The 20,884-nt window shown below is 33.1% G+C and overlaps 1 protein-coding gene across 9 annotated transcripts in view; it reads left to right on the forward strand.

Moving 5' to 3' along the window:
- The window catches only part of LOC127943061 (R3H domain-containing protein 1), a 38,911-nt gene that overhangs the window by 8,157 nt on the left and 9,870 nt on the right, over window positions 1-20,884 (forward strand). For 3 of the 9 annotated variants that reach the window (XM_052539181.1, XM_052539180.1, XM_052539183.1), the window contains exons 2-17: window positions 3,615-3,800; window positions 5,321-5,528; window positions 6,373-6,408; window positions 7,104-7,190; window positions 11,799-11,928; window positions 12,032-12,110; window positions 12,392-12,451; window positions 13,459-13,599; window positions 13,675-13,783; window positions 13,951-14,046; window positions 14,792-14,820; window positions 14,954-15,007; window positions 15,112-15,329; window positions 17,192-17,443; window positions 17,598-17,761; window positions 19,238-19,321. In XM_052539181.1, coding sequence (XP_052395141.1) covers window positions 5,352-5,528; window positions 6,373-6,408; window positions 7,104-7,190; window positions 11,799-11,928; window positions 12,032-12,110; window positions 12,392-12,451; window positions 13,459-13,599; window positions 13,675-13,783; window positions 13,951-14,046; window positions 14,792-14,820; window positions 14,954-15,007; window positions 15,112-15,329; window positions 17,192-17,443; window positions 17,598-17,761; window positions 19,238-19,321 — 1,716 coding nt within the window. In that variant the 5' untranslated portion in view covers window positions 3,615-3,800; window positions 5,321-5,351. Of the gene's footprint in view, window positions 1-3,414; window positions 3,516-3,614; window positions 3,801-5,320; window positions 5,529-6,372; window positions 6,409-7,103; window positions 7,191-11,798; window positions 11,929-12,031; window positions 12,111-12,391; window positions 12,452-13,458; window positions 13,600-13,674; window positions 13,784-13,950; window positions 14,047-14,791; window positions 14,821-14,953; window positions 15,008-15,111; window positions 15,330-17,191; window positions 17,444-17,597; window positions 17,762-19,237; window positions 19,322-20,884 lie in introns of those variants that run through there. The other 6 variants (XM_052539182.1, XM_052539184.1, XM_052539185.1 and 3 more) reach the window with 6 other exon arrangements.

The following is a 20,884-nucleotide window of genomic DNA, read 5'->3' on the forward strand; positions in this document are numbered from 1 at the left end:
AAAAGGTCAAAAAGTTGTTGCGCTTTATCTATGTATTGTCTGTTTTTGTCTTTTTTTTTTTTGTGGTATGATTTGAGATATAATAAAACAAAGACAAAAAGAATTTGTTTGTGGGCAGGGGTTTAAAAAAATCTTCTGCCCAAAGTCTGTGTGTCTGTCCCAGAGTTTGATCTCGAAACCCGGTAAACAACCTTGACCGCATTTCTGGGCATTGCACCTAGTGAGCTGTCTACATAGACTGCATTTATGGGCATCAAAAGCATGTTAACTGTTTGCCTAGACAGCATTTGTGTGCATCATAATTAGTGTGCTACCTTCCTAGACAGCATTTTTAGGCATTATACAATTTGAGCTGCCTAAGTAGCAGTTTTGGGCGTCATTTTCGTCTGCTTAATGCATAAATGTAAATGTAAAAGCTTGTTATACGCCCACCGAGACAGCATTCATGGCCATCAGATCTAGTGAGCTGGTTTCTCAGATGCATTATACATATTGAGCCGCCTACCTAGACTGCATTTCAGACATCAAAAGCTTATTAACTGATTGCCCAGACAGCAATCATCCATTAATACTTGGTGTGTTACCTTCCTAGACATCCTTTTTGAGCATTATACCTTATACCTGTTCTGCCTTTTTTAGATGCATCTTGAATGTAGGACATTGTACAATTTGAGTTTTGGGCATTATTTTCGTCTGCTTAATGCATAAATGTAAAAACTTTATGTACGCTTACCAAGACAGCGTTTTTGACCATCATATGTAGCGAACGGATTTCCTACATGAATTTTTTGGGCATTATACACCTATTGAGCTGCCTACATAGACTGCATTTTCATGCATCAAAATCGTATAAGTGTTTGCCTAGACAACATTTGTGTGCATCATAGACAGCATTTTTGGGTATTGTTCCAAATGAGCTTCCTACCTACGCTGGATTTTTTGCATCAAACCTAGTGAGAGTTATACATAATCTAGTGAGCTGCCTACCTAGATGGCTTTGGTGGGCATTGTACTTTGTGTGCGACCTTTCTATACAGCAATTTTGGGCATCGTACCCATACTAAATAGCATTTTGAGCTATGAGACCCTGAAAGCTAGTGAGCTGTCTTTGTAGATATCGTTGTCGAACACCTCAACCTAGTGAGCAGCCTAACACAACAAGATTTTTGGGCGTCATACCTTATAAATTATGTAAAGTTCCTATCTAAACATATTGAGTATTTTACTTGTTAGAAGAATATCTTGGTTGTTTTTTGGGCTTTGTACCTACTGAGCTGCCATCTAGAGAGCATTTTTGGACTAAACATCAACCTTTTGGCACCATACTTGGTCTCAATGTCATACTACCAAGACAACATTTTTGGGCGTTACACGTTATTTGGGTGCTCAATCGAATAGAAATGCTCGGAAATGCAGTAGTTTTTGAGATGCAGCCAGAGTATTTGTGTGTTTCTGCCGTGGTTGATTTCCCCTTTTGTTTTTTTGTGTTTTTATCCTCCAGCGTCAAACTCGGACATCTGTACTGTCAAGTTTGTGAAAATAAACACCCGTCGAGGTCTGAGGGGAGTCTTTTCTCTCTAGTGATGCTTGGAAGAACGTATTGAATATGGAGCGAAAACTGTTGTGCGAGCAGGAGGCGAGGGTAGTTGCGGTGGAGGGCGTATTTTGAAATGCAGATTTGAATTTGCACTTCACCTCGACATAAACGGAGAAAAAGATATGGCAGCTTCGAGATTAGCCCGCAGCAAGAGAGATGCTTGTATATTTATGAATAGTGCTCGCGTAATTCCTGCCAACTGTTGGCGTTTCGATCCGTGTGTGGGTGGAAAAGCGCTCTCATAAGTCATAATTGTCCTTGAGATGCGCAATTGTGCCGTCCATTGTCCAAAGTAGATGAAGAGACATATACTTCCGTCGGTGATGTGGAGTAACGCCTGTGACCTGTGTGCAAATACTCATTGCATGGATCATGCTGATGGACCGTCTGGCTGATTGGATGACAGCTTGTGTGTTTGTGTGCGCTCGTGTGGTCGTTCCCACCTGTTCTTGTCATTGCCGCCACCTGTGTTACTGTCACATCGCGTCTGATGCTAATCCCTTGAATTTTGATCAGTGTGTGTGTCACTATGCATCTCCTCCGGTGGTTTTAGCAACATGATTCTCTAGCTGGACTCTGATTGGACGGTGTATTCGGCCCCAGTTGACGTACTTTGCAGGATTAACGAGTTAGGTTAGGCCCTTTTGACCTCGAGATACAGAGTGGGTCTCGACTTGGCAGGAGTTTCTAGATTGGCGGTGGCAGGATGGGTGGGGGTGCTTTGGTGGGGGCGGGGGGATTGTTGGGTCATTGGTACCCAGGCGAACACTGGCCCATATGTTCAGTTCATTCGGACACAAGCTTGAATGATAGGAAGGTTATGAAACGACTTATGAATATTCATTGTATTCATGTAATATTAATGAGTTAAATCAGGAGGTCTGGTAATTTGGTCTTCTGTATTGATTTGTTATCACCTGAAACTATTGAAACAAAAAAAAAAATCTAAATGAAAATTATAGATGCTTCCAACTAATTGAAATTAATTACAGCACTAAAATTGCTAACTGGAAATTAAAATAAAATGACATTTCATTTAATTAAACCAAAAAACAAATATTAACATAATACAAATAGCAAAAGCACATAATAAAATTATAAAAAATTTAACTAAAATAATTATTGAAAGTATTCAGCTATAAATTTTACAACTAAATCGGTAGAATTATTAATTTGGTCATCTGTGTTGAGTTGGCACAAGTTGTGTTATCTAAAACTATTAAAAACAGAAATTAAATAAAATATAAATATTAAATTAAAAGCCTATATGAAGCTAGAAATGATGGCAGCAAATGGAAATTAATTGAAGCACTAAAAATGTTTTTAAAAAATTAATTAAACCTAATTGTATTAGGTTAATATTTATAACCTAATTTAAACAAGATCTGTTTAAAGTGGGGGGTACGTTAGCAATACCAATCTCGGTCAGAAAGCAGATACAAATTTCTGAAGGTTCTTGACTCAAGAAATTAGCAAATGAATTAAAGTTATTGTACTTCAAGTTATTGAAAGACTAAAGATGCAACATCAGCAAGACTCAATTAATATGCGTGAGCTAAACGTAGTCATTCTGAATTGAGTCAGTTTCTCTCTCTCTCTATCTCTCTCTCTCTCTCTCTTTTATATATATAAAAATTAAAAAAAACTGCTATTATTGTATTTCAATCAACAGAAAATATTTAAAAATTGCGGTTGGAGTCATATGATCGGCTGCTTATTCATGATAGCTCATTGAAATGCTTGGAAATGCTTGTCATAGGTTCAGCGTTAAACATGACTTCCTCTCTGTGTATTTTAATGTTCCTCTCTCTCTGCAGCACTGTCTGTTCTCCATATTCATGTCACCACCCTGACACTATTTTAGAAGTGCTGCAGTGCTTCTGCTCCCGGAAGACCTTCCAGACTTTCCATCAAACGAGTTCAGTTCTCCATTACGGACGCTACTGTATCAATGCGTCCCTGACCTCTTGACCTGGCCGTATTTGACCCCTGACCTCTGTCCTTGTGTGTGTGACAGGTGTCCGAGGGTGATGCGGAGCATGTGTGTGAGCCGTGGTTTGGCGACCCGACCCGAGCGCTTGTGACGGGGTCATGGGACTGCTGCTGCCCCCTGTCCGTCTCTCAGTCCGCCCCGCTGCCTCCAGAGGCCCCAGGGTCCTACGCTCCCTAAGGTTCCAGCCCAGTCCTGAAAACAGCACAGCCGGTAAACACAGTCTCTTTGGTGCTGATGTCATTTTATAAATACGAATACATTTTGGTTTCATCGTGAAATAAGGAGGAATAGAAGGATAGAAGTTCCCAGTTCTCTTTCGCGAATCTAGATTTCAGTAGCTTGCGTAACTCATCATTACAGACAACGTAAATGCATATTTTAAAATAATGAATGAAAATAATGCTTTAAATTTGTCTAGATTTCAGTATAACTTGGGTAACTTATAATTACAGACTACATAAATCGTTCTCTTTTGTGCATCTGGAATTTAATATTTAGGTTAATTGCGTATCTTATTGTTATAGACAAAGTAAATACGTTCTCTTTTGTAAATATACATTTCAATAGTTACAGACGACACAAATGCATTCTCTTTCACTTATCTCCTTTTCAATAGTTACATAACCCAAATTACTTAGTTACAGACTACAATAATTCATTCTCTTTTGCATTTCTACCTTTAAATAGTTATGTAACGTGTAACTTTTATAGTTACGGACTACTAAATAGTTACATAATTTGTATACACGGTCTACGTAAATTAATTCTCTTTTGCATATCTACCTAGTTATGTAACTCACGTGACTTATAGTTACGGACTATGTAAATGCATATGCATATATCTAAAAAATGGCTTAAAATTTAAAAAATATATATTTTGCAAATCTAGGTTTCAGCAGTTATGTACACGATTTGTACACGTTATGTACAGACTACTGAAATGCATTGTAATTATTGACATTTTGGTTGAAGAAAAACATGAAAAAAAAAAAAAAAAAAAAATATATATATATATATATATATATATATATATATATATATATATATATATATATATATATATTCATGTTCTTCTTTAACCAAAATGTTAATAATTAGTGACCAATAAATATCTATGAGCTGATATTTTCCCATATATTGCAAAATTATGAATCCTGTGGTGAAGCCTTCATAAATGCATCATGAATTTTAGTGGATTTGTGACTACGCATTCAAGAAATGGTTATGACTCAATGTCAGCATGACATTTTTGATACTCATGATTAATAATATTGCTTTTTGATCTTCAAAGACATAGCCTTCGTTTAGTTACCAAAGTGAGCTCTACCAAAACTATCCAGAATAAAATGGTTTGACATAAGTTTGCAACCTCATTTTTATTCGCATCAAATTACATATAGGTGCAAATTTACCTTTAAAAAAAAATGACATTAGCCTTTAGGCTAAACTGATTGGCCAAGACTAAAAAAAAATATAATTATAATTAGGCACTTAGTCAGGTGGCTAATTAATGAATATTACTATGGGAAATGGATATTAATTAGATTACATGACCGCACACTCCATGAAGGTTTCAAAGCCGCTTCAGAAGTCATTCATAATCATTAATATTTTACAATTTTGCATCAATTCGTGAATGCAGAACCAATCATTTTGACATCACGCGTTGAAATTAACATCATTAAGCTGTCAACTAAATCAGCATTATTTATTTTTTTTAAATCTCATAGGTGGTGATTTTCGGTCTTGCTTCTGAGTATAATGTCTGAATCTTCTCTGGACACCAGAAGTTGTGACGTTATGAAGGTTCTGGAGAGTGACGGGCCGCATGTGGCCGAACCGCCCGCGACCCCCAACGACCCCCAACACGTGCCCCAGAACAACGGCACACACGCCCAGGAGTGTGTGACAGACCAAAGTTCCTCCCATCAAACTCAGGTAAACCTGGTGACAGCACCTCAAGTGGTGCCTGATGGGTAATGTAGTCTAAAGTCAGCAAGAAATTAGATTGTAACCTCTCGCTAATGACTTATTATGGGATGGTGGAATGCTGTTGCCATGGTTTTCATTATCCTAGTGTCTCTGCTTAAAGATAGCGATAAGACAACAAGATGAGTAGAATCAGCCAATCGGATCCAAGCTGATGTGTGATTGGCTAATGCCAGGAAAGAGAGGGAGGACAGTTAATCTGCACCTGAAATCCTGCTGGTTTATCTGCAAACCCTCAGGGTGCATGAGCGTGCGAGTGTGTGTGTGTGACTTTGCCACCATCTGCTCTTGGTGCATTGAGAAAGGGCAGTGGCCAGGTGCATTGAAACACATGCTGATCTCAGCTCTATTCCTCACTCATTGTTCATTTCTCTTTCCTGTCCTGCACAATTAACTGCTTCACTGGTGCACATACTCCTTTAATGTTACATATTACCTGCAATAACATGCACAACTTTTTGACCTTCTGGATATGTATAAGTGTGTGTGTGCGTGAGTGTGTATATATATATATGTAAAGATAAAAAAAAAAAAAAAAAAAAAAAATATATATATATATATATATATATATATATATATATATATATATATATATAATTTTGTTTATTCTTTCATATTTTATTTTATATTTTATTATATATATATATATATATATATATATATATATATATATATATATAAAATTATATAATATTAAATATATTTTTTTTACTTATTTTTTATTTTATTTTAACTATATTTCATACTTTGACCAACAATGTGCATTTTCCTCCTTTTTTCTGATTGCCAACAGCTCGTCCAATCAGCACAGACTATTAAACGGTCCAAGGTACGGTATGATCACAGCATGAGTTGGTTTGCCTCTCATTTTATTTTTTGGATCAGTTGGTTGTGTTTTGTTTGCCTGCACTCTGTGTGCCTTGCGAGAAAAAGAGAGAGAGTTCGGCAATGCATTGAGGGAATAAAAGCCCCTGGTCGAGTCAGTAAAGAATAATAAATGTGCTTTGGGTGATGCTGCGTTTAGCACTTTTGCAGCATGTACCGAGATGCCGGAGGTTTGTAAGACCCGAGCGCCGCCTCCGGAGATTTTCCCACCTCCAGTGGCGAATTCTGCTCTGATGGCGTTTCATCACTGCATTTTAAACAGCCGAACTGTTTTTGTGATTATGTTGAGTGCGTGTGTTGATGCAACATTGTTTTTAGTTGTTTAGACATTGCTTGCAAAGAATCATCTCTTGTGTTTATTATAATTTCAAAAAAATAAAGATTCGCATGTTTCTGGTTTGTTCTGTGTTTTCGTACTTGGAGATTTTCGGACTTTTCAGGGCTGTCGGGTCTTTATGTAAGCGTCCGTTTTAATAAACACGCTTCTAATTAACGATTTAATCACAGACCCCTCCCTGAGCTCTGAAAAGTCTCCTGAGATGTGGCAAAATGGTGCTTGTGTATTTTTAGTTGCGTTGTTGGACGTTCTTTTGCGAATGAGTGCCAGACATTTTCGTAACCATGGTTGCTCTCCTCCAGTCCAACGGCAAGTTAAAGTTAGTCCGCAGCTTGGCGGTGTGTGAGGAGCCGTCTCCGCCTCCGCTCCGAGAACTGACGCACGAACAGGTAAACGTGTGTGTGTGGGTGTGTGTGTGTGTGTACAGACTAGCATACTTTTTAGCTTATCTGACTTGGTTTACTTGCTAATTCACCAACTGTTTAATATAAAACTATTTACATTTGTGGTTTTCTTAATGCTTTGGAAAGAAATCTCTCTAAGGCTGCATTTATTTGATTAAAAATAATGGAATGTTGTGAAATATTATTACAAATCTAAATAACTTCTTTCTATTTGATTATATTTTAAAATGTAGTTTATTCCTGTGACGCAAAGTTGAATCTTCAGCATCATATATATATATATAATATTACATCTTTTATTCAAAATAAAACCATTTTTTAACCATTTAGCATTTATTAATTTACTGTACTTAATATGTAATACTATTTAATTTACAGATTTTTGCATTACATTTTTAATTCATTTTAATAATTTAAAGTGTTTTAATCATATTTATATTTTAAAATGAATTCTTTTATTTTTAAACCATATCATACATCAACAAAAACATTTAATAACATGATTTATTTTACAAATAAATGCTGTACTTTTGAACTTTGTTTATCATGGAACCCCCCCCCCCCAAAAAAAAACAAATATTGTTTAACCAATAATAATTGAGCAGCAATCATATTAGAGTGATTCCTGAAGGATCATGTGACACTGAACACTGGAGTAGTGATTCAGTTTTGCATCACAGGAGTAAATCACATTTTAAAAAAATACCGTATTTTTTGGACTATAAGTCACACCGGAGTATAAGTCGCATCAGTCCAAAAATACGTCATGAGGAGACAAAAACATATATAAGTCGCACTGGACTATAAGTCGCATTTATTTAGAACCAAGAACCAAGAGAAAACATTACCGTCTACAGCCGTGAGAGGGCGCTCTATGTTTTCAGTGTAGGCTACAGGAGCAATGAGCAGCATAGAGCGCCCTCTGGCGGCTGTAGACGATAATGTTTTCTCTTGGTTCATTTCTCTTGGTTCATGTCAAATTAATTTTGATAAATAAGTCGCACCTGACTATTTTGCAGGACCAGCAAATTATATTCCGACTTATAGTCCGGAAAATACGGTATTCAAATAGAAATCATACTTTAAATTGTACAAATATTTCACATTGTATTTTCAATCAAATAAATGCAGTCTTGTTGAACATAAGAGACTTCTTTCTTTCTAAAGCATTACAAATATTAATGACTACTAGTGTATGCAGTACATAATGTAAAACACACAGTGTACTGTATGATCAAACGGATTAACCTTTGTCCTTAATAATACCGCTGTCAAAACATCAGCACTGCTCTTAGTTATAAGAGGCTTGTGTGTGTGTTTGAAGTCGATTGTGTGTGCATGTGTGTTTAATAGAGCTGTGCGTTTATTGAAGGTGCTCGTGTGCGTCCCCAGCGCAGGATTGCATTCATCCATCATCTACACCAAATACAATTTTCCTGTCTCAGCTGCCGAGCGCAGTGGATTGCTATAATTGCCTGTTCTTCTCCAAACCCCATTTTTGTTCTATTTATTAGGTTAGTCTGCAGCTCAGAGCCGCTATTAGGAAGCCCATCAGCTGCAACTTTATTTGCGCGTTTGGTTATTTCGTAGGGAGGTTATTGATGGTGATTTGTGAAAAATAGGTGTTTTGTAAAAAGGGTTGTGCAATGCAATCACACATTGATATGTCACAATTCTTTTTTTTTCCCTACAATGTTACGTCAGTACTTGAAATTTAAGTACACTGCATTTTAAAATCTTTTCTATATATTTCAAATATTTTATGAAAATATCTATGCACATTTTGATAATTTAGATTTTCTAGTACTTCTTTTTGTATTTTGTAAACTGTTTATGTTGTAATTTTGAATTACTATTAGTGTGTATATATATATATATATATATATATATATATATATATATATATATATATATATATATATTCTAATAGAAATTAATAGAATATATAATATATTTTTATATATATATTCATCAGTCTATATATTCATATTATATATTCATCATATTCATTTTTATATCCATATCAATTTATAAAAACAATTGATCTATAAAATTGTATAATGTTCCGATATCTAACATCTATAATGTTCATATTCATCTATATAATTAATGGTTTTATTTATTACTTTAATTATGTATTTATATTCGTTTATGAAAACACTAAATAAATGAATAACTTGTATAACTTTTAGCTATATCGTTATAATTTATTTATCACAAAATATATCTGTATAATTGATTTATTACACTTAATAATCTATAAAGAAATAACTTTGTGCAATTATATATTTTCATAAAAAAAAATTAGATAACATGCATTTATTTATCTTTTATGAGACCTAAATAAACCAAATGTAAATATTGCATATTCATCATACTTATGAATTTTCATAATTGTTTTTTTTAAAGTGAGGTTTTATTTATTTATATATATATATATATATATATATATATATATATATATATATATATATATATATATATATATATATATATATATATATATATATATATATATATATATAAAAAAAAAAAAACATTTCATGTGTGGGTTATTGCTGACTTGTATTGTAGTTTTCAAATGTATTTTTATATATAAATACGTCATTACTTGACCATAATGTTTAAGACTCAGACAGCAGACCGTGTTGATTTCCTTTGAGCAACCTTGCTTTTTAAAGACATTTTGTTGAAAATGAAACGATCGGCTTCTTTTCTTAATCGGATTAATTCATTGCTCTTCCTCAGGTGAGGAAGAAAAGAATTCAAGGTCTTGATGGACGAACCGTCTGAAAGACGAATAAACGTCCTTAATCAAGTGTACGTCCTTGAACGAGTGAACGAGACTTCCTCCCCGAGGAAAGAGGGTCTCTATTCATAGACCTTTTTCATCTGTCTGTACCTTTCCCTCCCTTCGCTCTTTCACAACCTTCTCATTCACGATCTGTCCATTCGTCTTCTCTCTCGCCGTCCCTCGTGTAGCATGACATTTTTGTCTTCATTCAGGAGCTCGACAGTTAATTCAGGCCTTTCTCAGTCTTTCTTCTTTAGAGGAGTGGAGAGAAGCCAGAGAATGAAAAAACGGTTGCAAGCAAAAAAGCTTCCAGAAATGAAACCATTCATCGTTCGCTATGTGCAAAACGAAAAAGATTTCAAACTTGAATGATTTGCCTCTCTCTCCCCATACATTCAACATTAAAAACTAGCATTAAATAGCCATAAACATAGTAAATGTAATTTATATAATAATTTTTACTGTGTTTTTGGTCGTTTTAGGAGCTTAACAGCCCTGGTTTCCATTCACTTCCATTGTATGGAAAAGAGCAGCGTGAACATTCTGCCAAACGTCTCATTTTCTGCTTTTCAGACGTCAATCGGTCAGAAGGTTCGGGATCAAAAAGGGGTCAATAAATGATGACAGAATTATAATTTTTGGGTGAACTATCCCTTTAAAGCCTCTGCTGTTCACTTGGCAGGATCTTCTCGCGCTCTGTTTGAAATAAAGCCGGGTTTTAGCATCCGAGTGAAGGATCATGACGGGATCGAGTCCAAAGCTCACAGAAGGGCAGAATGATCTCATATCCTCAAGGGAGTTTGTAAATCCCATTCATGAAATATAAATTCATGTGCAGTCGAAACGGCCAAATACCCTCAAAACCCCAAAGAATAGAATAGATTTACTATAATAAACAGTTTTTGGCTGTTGGGTCAATCAATTTAAAACACTGTATGCTATGATTACAATGAGCTTCATTTATGAAATATGAGCCAAATTAATTTGTGTAAATTGTTGACAAAGTGGGAATTATTATCAGTGAGTGGTTTTGTTCGCAAAATGACCCTGGCCAATATATCATCACTTTTTAAATTAATTTTTTATATGATTTTATTTCATTTCGGTTTTTGCATTTGAACAAAGGATTTATTTATTTTATTTTATTTTATTTGTTTTATTTTTTCGAGTTAGTTTGATCTAATCATTAATCTAAAGCTAAAACGATTCAATTATTAATTTGATTAAGTGTTTTGTTTTTATTACCAATATGATTCTTATATATATTGGTGTATTACTAATGTAATTGTTTTTTTTTTCAGTACTTTGATCAATTACAAATCTAAAACCCTAACTATGGTTATTATAATTTTTTTTTCTGGATGTTTTTGCAGCGCATTATGGAACATTTTGTAATTTAGCTTTAATAGTTGTTAGTTGATAGCTTTAACTTCTTTTCTTTGTCTATGTTTTTTTATGTGAGAAAAGGCAAGTCTTTATTACTTTCGATGATAACAAAGTCTTCTGCTAATTCGCTTCGCAAAGTATTTTAATCAAACTCTGATTAGCTGCAGCTAAGGGAAAGAGCTCATAATTAGCTTTAAATTACCTTTCTCACTTCATAATGACAAAAACGAGAGATATTGTTTGTCTTCTAATCATAAAAAAAAGTCTTGTTGTTGTTTTGAGACCGGGGAAACGTATAAATGTTCTTAATTCTTTGTGGAATGCATCTGATGTTAATGGAAAACCTCTTTGCACTTTGATGTTTGATTATTTCTAAGTGTGTGTTCTGTGATTTGTTTGTTGGTTTTTAACAGGAAAAGATTCATATCGAGCTCAGTCAGTCTTTTGAACACGACGAAACGTCCATCAAATATGAGGACGGTGAGAGAATCTCCGAAAAGCCAGAGACAACAGACCCGCTGTCCAAAAAGACGCTCTCGAGAGGTGTGTGTGTGTGTGTGTTTTTGGCAGAGGAGGTGTTTTCTCACAGGCCAGATGGATGCAACAGAATGTGTGTGATGAATCTCTCTCCATCTCTCTCTCTCAGATCCCAGTCAGGACTACACCGACTCCACAGGAGTCAACCTCCACGAGTTTCTGGTCAACACGCTGAAGAACAACCCCCGGTGTGTGAAAATCTCATTTACACACCCTCACACGAGCGCCACTGCCTCTTCCTGTCGCTTCTTCCAGCTCTCTCCCAAAATCCCATTTAGGATGTATACTTGGGTATCTTAAAATAGAGACACATACACTTGATTTTTGCACATGTCTTGCAGCTCTTCTGGGTTGTTAATGTGGATGGATGTGGGGCTTGTAGGCACACATTTGAATATCGTGGATAACTCTGGATTCTCATCAGGTTGATGAGCTGTGATAAATGCTAATGAACGCTGTTATTTTACAGGGACAGAATGATGCTGCTGAAGCTCGAGCAAGATATTCTGGACTTCATTAGTAACATCGAGTAAGTTGAGTCCAAAAAACTGAAGAACAGCTTAAATTCACATCATTTCTTTTTCATATATACATATATATATATAAATGAATATTATATTTGAACAGTAAGTTCATGTGTCACTTTTATATATAAACATATATATGATATGTGTGCATGTGTAATAATGCATTTATAGCAATATGCAAGCGTTATTATTACACGTAGCATTATTATTTTATCTATACATATTGATATTTTTTCCTGCTTGTCAGTTTTAGATTGATGTATCAGCAGTCAGGCTGATTATTAAAAATGTCTTATGTTTCAGTATTTGACGCTTTTGAGATTTGCATTTAAATATGGTTCATGGAAAAATATTATTGAGTGGAGGTAGAGAATTTTATGTAAAATATTCATTTATTTTATTTTAGCAATTAAATTGTTTATATATATATATCAATAAATCTCTTCACACCCTCCTTTTTATGTATTGGACATTAATGTACATAAATATTAAATGTTATTTTGTAAATATAAATATTATCATATTTGAAAACATTTTTTATTTACTTGTATTTTTACAGAGGTAAATAATTTAATTTTCTTAGATGCATATTTGCCTATATATATATATATATATATATATATATATATATATATATATATATATATAGTTGGAAAAAAACATTTGAATTTTTCTTTTTTTTAATTTTCATGCATATCAGTTTTGGCCAGAATGGTTATTAAAAAATTATTTAAAATATTATTTAAATTTTAGTGATTTTATATATATATATATATATATATGTGTGTGTGTGTGTGTGTGTGTGTGTGTGTGTGTGTGTGTGTGTCAGCATTACATTTTCTCTTTACACACTGTTTTTAGATATCGGCCATTAAAAAAAAAAAAACTGTTATTAATACAGCTTTATAATATTTACATTTATTTATGTATCATCATCTTTAAATTAGCTTATGTACAATAGGTAACTCTTTTTCTTTCTTTACTCTTTTTTTTTTTTTTTTGGTCACAGAAGTCAAAAGCGGAAGTTCCCCCCGATGACATCATACCACAGGATGCTCCTCCACAGGGTGGCGGCGTATTTTGGGCTGGACCATAATGTGGATCAGACCGGGAAATCAGTCATTATCAACAAAACCAGCAATACCAGAATGTACGTGTGGATTTCCACGGTCCTCATTTGTCCCAAGGATGAGTTTCTTAATGTAACCGCTGCTTTCCCTTACAGACCAGACCAGAAGTTCTCTGAACACATTAAAGATGATAAAACAGATGATTTCCAAAAGCGCTACATCTTAAAGAGAGATAACTCCAGCCTGGACCAGGATGATGGCAGGGTCAGAAATATATACTTATCTTAAATAAGTAAAAAAAAAAACATATAGTACTTACAAATACTCCTTGAAATAATCCAACCACCAACAAATAAATATAATACATAAAATAAATGGTGCAATACAGTTAATAGAGTTTGTGTGTGTGTGTGTGTGTGTGTGTGTTTTAGCTGCGGATGCGTCTTAAGGACGACAGGCGGAGTAAATCGATCGAGGAGCGAGAGGAGGAGTACCAGCGTGCCAGAGACCGGATCTTCGCCCCAGAAGTGCGTCTCCTTACAAAGAGACCATAGAGATCTCACTATAAACCTGTTATTTGATTATGACATTGATTATTGGCGTTTGATTTTACTAGAACAAGTAATAAATAACATTAATAATGAGTATATGTGTAATATTTAATATTAAAATAACGTTGAATGTTTTTAAAATAATAATAAAATGTGTTTGTGTAAACGTTTATAATTTCCAACTTAGCTTGATAATAATTAATAAATAGTTTAGTTTATTATTATTCTTTTTTGTAGTAAAAAAAAAATGGAACATGTCATCTTATGCTTCAAAAGTACAATTTTTGTTAAATGTATATTATTACAAATGTAATATAAATATAATGTAATATAAATATAATGCTTATTATTAGAATAAATCACAACTATATATATATATATATATATATATATATATATATATATATATATATATATATATATATATATATATATATATATATATATATATATATATATATATATATATATACCATGTTTGTTATGTATAAAAGTTAATTTGAGCATAATTAATAAATGGTTTAGTTCATTACAATTTAGCTACTATATTTAGCTAGAAAATTTCATCTTATGTTTCAGAAGTAATAGATAGATAGATAGATAGATAGATAGATAGATACTTTTTTAAATCTGTATTATTGTATTGTGTTGTATATGTAATTATTTACCCAGTTTTTGTATTTATGTTTTTAAGTGTTTTTCTTTTCTTTTTTGTCTGCAGGGACAAGAACATTTCCCGTTTGATCAAAGGTAAAAAAATAATAAATAAGAATGACATATGATATGGCATTGCTAGCAAATGATCTGTGGGAGCTTCTTTATTGCTTTCTTGTTTGTCTGTTTTCTTCTCTTATGATGATCAGAGTGTTTAAATTCCCTCTAGAATCCAAGAGGACGTGACTTTCATTAACACTCAGCAAAGACGACAGATATTCAGGTAGATTTTAGCGTGCTTTGTTTATTATCGGTTATGAGATTTGCACTTTAGAGGAAACTTTAGCCCTGTGTTTTTTTTTTTAAATCCTTGAATTCTTTTCTCAGATTGAGAGACGGGCATTCGGGAAACAGTCGTCAGAGCAGCTCTGAGAACGAGCTGAAGTATTCGGACGCTCGGCCCTGGAGCAGCACAGATTCAGACAGCTCCCACAGGAACCTGAAGCCCGCCATGACCAAAGCCAACAGCTTCAGCGGCATCAGCCTGCTGATCCGAGGAGACAGTACAGCCAGCAGCAAGAGCACCGGGAAACTGTCCAAAACCAGTAAATAACCCTCCCTCCTTCACCTGGACTCTGCAGAGATGCACGATATATAGAGATTCTGACTTCACCGACAATGAATGTTTTTCTGTTATATATCCATCCTGTTTTTTTGCGTATCAAAATGAAGCCAGTACACTTAAAGCTATCTTCATAATCTTTTATTAAAATATAACAATTGTTCGTTTCCCGCTGAAACGACTTTCCATTTCCGCTGACATCATCAAGGCCGTATTTTAAGCCCCTCCCCCTTCAACGTTCTGTCGACTTGAAAGGTTGAGGTTTGTATGTACAAAATTAATTTCAGCTAATTTAATTTAAATGACATTATATTACTCTTTAGTTATTTCTAAGAAAGAGATGGTAAGCTTTACAATTTTGTCATCAAAATATAATAATTATTCCTGCGTCTAGACGTACGTTTAAATGTTGGTGTTTGTGAGTTTATTTAAAGTCAATTTAGTCAAATCGGCTGTTACAAAGCTACATTTATAGCTGAAAACATGAATATCTTAAACTTTTAGTCAAAGACTTAGACTAAGAGGGTTTAGTTTCATTTAAAAACTGTAAAATAATAATAACTTGGATAAACAGATGCATAATAAAAAAAATTGAAATATTCGTCCATACGGAGTATAGTCGCCGATATATCGTGCATCCCTACATGTCTGGTTTTTAAATAAAGCTTATATGATTTTGACAGACTACAGTTCATGTCAGAATTACTGTAAGTGTTTGTAAAGACCTTCCAGCCTCTGAAGTAATTAAGACATTTTTATTGTATTTTTTTTGTCTTAAGTGTCTGAATACCACCAAGTGTATTTCACTTTCACCATCCCAATCCTGCTTTGATATGCTCGTCGTTTTTTTCTTTTGAAGACCTCATTTCCTGTTCATGCTTTAAACCCTACAATGTAGTGGAAAGCATCTCTTTGCCCTCTTTTCACCCATTTCATGTCCGTCGAGAAACAGCATAGAGAGCACATTGATATTCGGAGTCGTCTGCTCTCAGGGTTCATTGGTTATTTATGCTCTGGCATTTAGAAGCTCAAGGAGTCGACTCCAATATATATTTATCATTTTTAATATTTAATGATGCTCCTTTTCTGTTAGCAACCACTGGATCTTTCCTCCTGCCCAGTTACATTTGAACAGCCCTTCAAATGGTGTTGCTTTACGGTGGTTTCATCAGGATTTAATTTATTTTTATTTATTTATTTGGTTGCTTCAAGATATAAACATCGGATAAGAAATTGTGTATTTATTTTTATTTTATAATTTAATTTGTATTTCAATTAGTAACTTATTTGTATTTTATTTTTTTATTTTTTTTACTAACAATTTTAAAAAAATAAAAAAAACTACATTTTGTGGTGATGGAGGGGGGTTCAAATGTTTTGTTTATTTAATTACTAATAAAAAATGTGTTTGCAGTCATATCAATATTTTGTTGAAATTTAATTACATTTTTAATCATATTTTTTTAAATAATAGTAAAAAAAAACTAATAGTAGTAGCAATAATGGTAAGTATTAATAAAAGTACATATAATTCTGGATTTTAATTATCAATAAAAAAACAATATATTTAAATATGGATATTAATGCAAAATAAAGATTGAATCAAATAAGTAATAAAACTTATAATAATTAATAATGCTCGTTGTTGAAAAAATATGAACTCGTCAGATTTATCTTTTTTTGGGGCTGATTTTTATTTCATCCACCACGCATGGCTATTTTTCCTTTCTGATGACATCATTTCCTGTCATCTATTTATTGCCCCGCCCATCAACCCCTCTTCATTCATTCCCTCATCTCCTACCTTGTATAGTAAAAACTCTTTCGTTCTTTACCCTCCTTCAGGTTCAGACTCTTCTAGTAGCGTAGGTTCTTCTTCCGGGTCGCTCTCTCGGCCGTCTCAGCTGCCGTTACCCGCCCCTGTTCTATCCCAGCCCGGTCGGGGCTTCACCGTGGCCCCCGCGGCCCCTCTTCCGGCCCCGGCCTCTCAGAACGCGACTACTAACACTAACATTAACGCTAATGCTAGCTTCTACATCGTTCCTCTGGACAACACCGCCATCCCGCCGGGCAGCGTGCTGCTCAATCCACAGACAGGTTGGTAGCACCTGACCAACATTTACTTCTAAGGATGGAGGTTTTGTTATTCGCGATACTAATTTTTCATACTAATTAATTGTTGTGCAAAATAAATTGTCCGTAAATGCAGAGTTGAATTTCAAATCGTGTTTGTTTGGTTTTTGTCTTACAGGTCAGCCTTTTGTGAACCCTGATGGCAGTCCGGTGGTTTACAACCCCACCATGACATCACAGCAGGGGCGGGGCCAGCAGCCCATGACTCTACATCCTCCCCCGCCTCCTCCCCCTCTTCCTCCTCCCCCTCAGCCTCATCCAGCCAATCACCTTCTAGCACAGGTCAGGAAAAACAATCATTTTCTTTTTTTTTCTTTCTTTTTTTGTGTTTTGGAGTTTTTATTTTAAAATAATTGATTAAATCTTTTTTATTTTTCTATTTCTTTAATACTTTTATATTAAAAAATAATTTAGTTTTATTTTTTAATTGAATTTTAATTCATTTTAATTCATGTGTTTTGTGGGGTTTGGTATTAAAAATAAAGAATAAAAATAAATCAAATGTTTTTAGTTGAAATTCCTATTTTTAATTGTAATATTTAAATATATTCAGATAAGTTACTTTTTAATTTTTATATTCAGTTTATATTTATTTTTAGGTTATTATATCGTATTAACCTTTTTAGGTTAATCGTATTTGTAATCATGTTTTTATCTAATTTTATGTTATTTTAATTTTCTTTTCTTTTTTTATTTTATGTTAAATGATTGTTTAATTTCAATTAGTTTTGTTATTTTTCTTACTCAGTTGAATTTCTTTTTTTAACATGTTTATATTAAAATGTATTACATTTTAGTCAAATTATTTTTTTATATTTAAATTATATTGTAATATAGTCTTTTTTTTATTCTATATATATAGTATATATAGTTATATCTACATATTATTATTATTATTATTATTATTATTATTATTATTTTATTCAGTCTAGTTTTTTAATCTTTTTGGATTTTTTTCTTATTTTCGAATTAAGTTGAATTTGTCAGATTTTTGTAAATAGATATTTCTTAATTCAATTTACTTACATTTATTCCTTTATGATAAAAAAATGATCATTTAATAATCTTTGCGCATCTACAGTCAAAGCAGTATTTAAAATAGTCGTCATCATATCGGTTATGGGCTATAACAATGTACTAAATGGCTGTCAGTATCTCTCAGTTTTGAAAGTCATGCTTAAGAATACAACAGCACAAAAATGTAATGTAGTATTCTCATTCATCCTTTGTTTATCATTTACACATTTAAAGTAATCATCGTATCGATTATCTGTCATAACCCAAAAATATATTTTTTTCTCTCTCAATTAAGATGGTTGTCTAAGGCTAAGGGTTTCTAAACACATATTTTATTATCAGATGGTTCAAAATGCATTTCATCTTATTTCCCCGATATTACACTCTTTGCGCTGGCTGCAAATTTGTAAAAGAATTGATTTAAAAATGTTGCTTCTTGCTTTAAAGCACTGATAATTTTGCGTTATCATTGCTTTACTGTCTCTTTATTCTCTTTTTTTAGATATCCTTTTTGTACAGCACAATGGTCAACTACTGTTGTCTTTATTTGTGTTATATAAATCAAATTTGATTCGATTCTTTAGTAATATATTGGTGCATTTTTGGCTTGTGATTGGCGCTAGTGAAGTTGTAAGTTATCTTTATCAGATCAGAAGTTTCTCCCTGACGTCTCGTTCGTTCTGTCCTTCTTTTGGCTTGATCTCTGACGGTCTCTTGCTCTTTGTCTGTGTTTCTCTGCAGTCGTCTGCTCAGCCCGTGCAGTTTGCTGCCGTCTCTTCCTGTCCTCCTCTCCCTCCTGGTGCTTTCACTCAACACTACACTGTGGTACTTCTCTCCTCCTTCACTGTCTCTCCATCACAACGCCTGTCCTTCTCTAAACCTTTCTTTTCTCTTTCCCCTCCATTTATTAAAGAGGCTATATTATGGAAAGATTTGGGAAAAAAAGTTTAATATACGAAACATACATACCAGAACATTCACAACTCAAACTTTTACATTAACATTTTTTATATATATTTTTTTCTTATAATGTTTTTTTAATAATAAAATTATATAATTAATTTAAAATTATTTATTCATTATTTTTTAGACTTTTAATATGCTCACTATATGATTCAAATAAATATTATTACAAAAGTGTAAAAAAAATTTTTCCTATTTTCTGTTGTTTTTTTTGTTTTTTTTCAGCTTTGCCCCTATTCTTCTCCTATTTTAATGTTTTTATTTTTATTTCCGTATTCTGTTGCCATCCAGTTTCTGATCTCGGTGTGTTACAGGGTCCCAAAGAAAGTCCAGTTTATTTCTGTCACTTTTGATTAATCTCTTCAATTTTTGTAAAATGAGTCCCATGTGAGTTAGCGGTGCCTAGCGGAGGGGCTCATGACTTAATTGGATCACTTCTGTCATTTTTTTACTGTGTGACCCATTTTTACCAAATATAACCCCCTCATTAACAAATTCAGACCACATCAATAATTAGTGGCTCCAGATGTTGTTACTTTTTTAATAAAACGATGTGCAGCAGTTGTGATGCCATGTCTGGTCCTGGTGGATGGTGGGCCGCACTTTGATCTCTGCTGGTTTTTAAAGCTTAAAGTCCTCGATGTGACGCCCTGGTTTAGTTTTTGAAAATGTGTGATCCACTTCTACAAAAATATCTCCTTTTGTTGCATAACCAAATGACCCTTGGGTTTCAAATGAGGGAGATTGACTGATTTAAAAAATGGTCCAAATTCATTAGTTTAATTGTTTAATATATATATATATATATATATATATATATATATATATATATATTTATATATATATATATATATATATTTATATATATATATATATATATATATATATATATATATATATATATACACACACATAGTACAGACCAAAAGTTTGGAAACATTACTATTTTTAATGTTTTTGAAAGAAGTTTCTTCTGCTCATCAATCCTGCATTTATTTGATCAAAAATACAGAAAAAATGTAATATTGTGATATATTATTACAATTTAAAATAGTTGTTTTTAAATAATTTATTATACTTTAAATGATAATTTATTTCTGTGATGCAAAGCTGAATTTTTAGGATCATTATCACATGATCCTTTAGAAATCATTCTAATATGATGATTCATTATCAAAGCTGGAAACAGTTCTGCTGCTTATTATTTTTTCAGAACATGTGATACTTTGATGTAAAAAAAAAAAAGCTATCTTTTTAAAATATAAATATATTTTTTTAATAAAATCAATACTTTTATTCAGCAAGGATGTGTTAAATTGATAAAAAGTGATTTTTTTTTATTATTTATTTATACTTTGACATTATTTGTTATTATTATTTATTTTTACCCAGCCACAAGTCCTTGAGTAAATAATTTTTTGTAGT

This window comes from Carassius gibelio, chromosome A22 (genome assembly GCF_023724105.1).
Source record: "Carassius gibelio isolate Cgi1373 ecotype wild population from Czech Republic chromosome A22, carGib1.2-hapl.c, whole genome shotgun sequence".
Classification (NCBI taxonomy): domain Eukaryota; kingdom Metazoa; phylum Chordata; class Actinopteri; order Cypriniformes; family Cyprinidae; genus Carassius; species Carassius gibelio.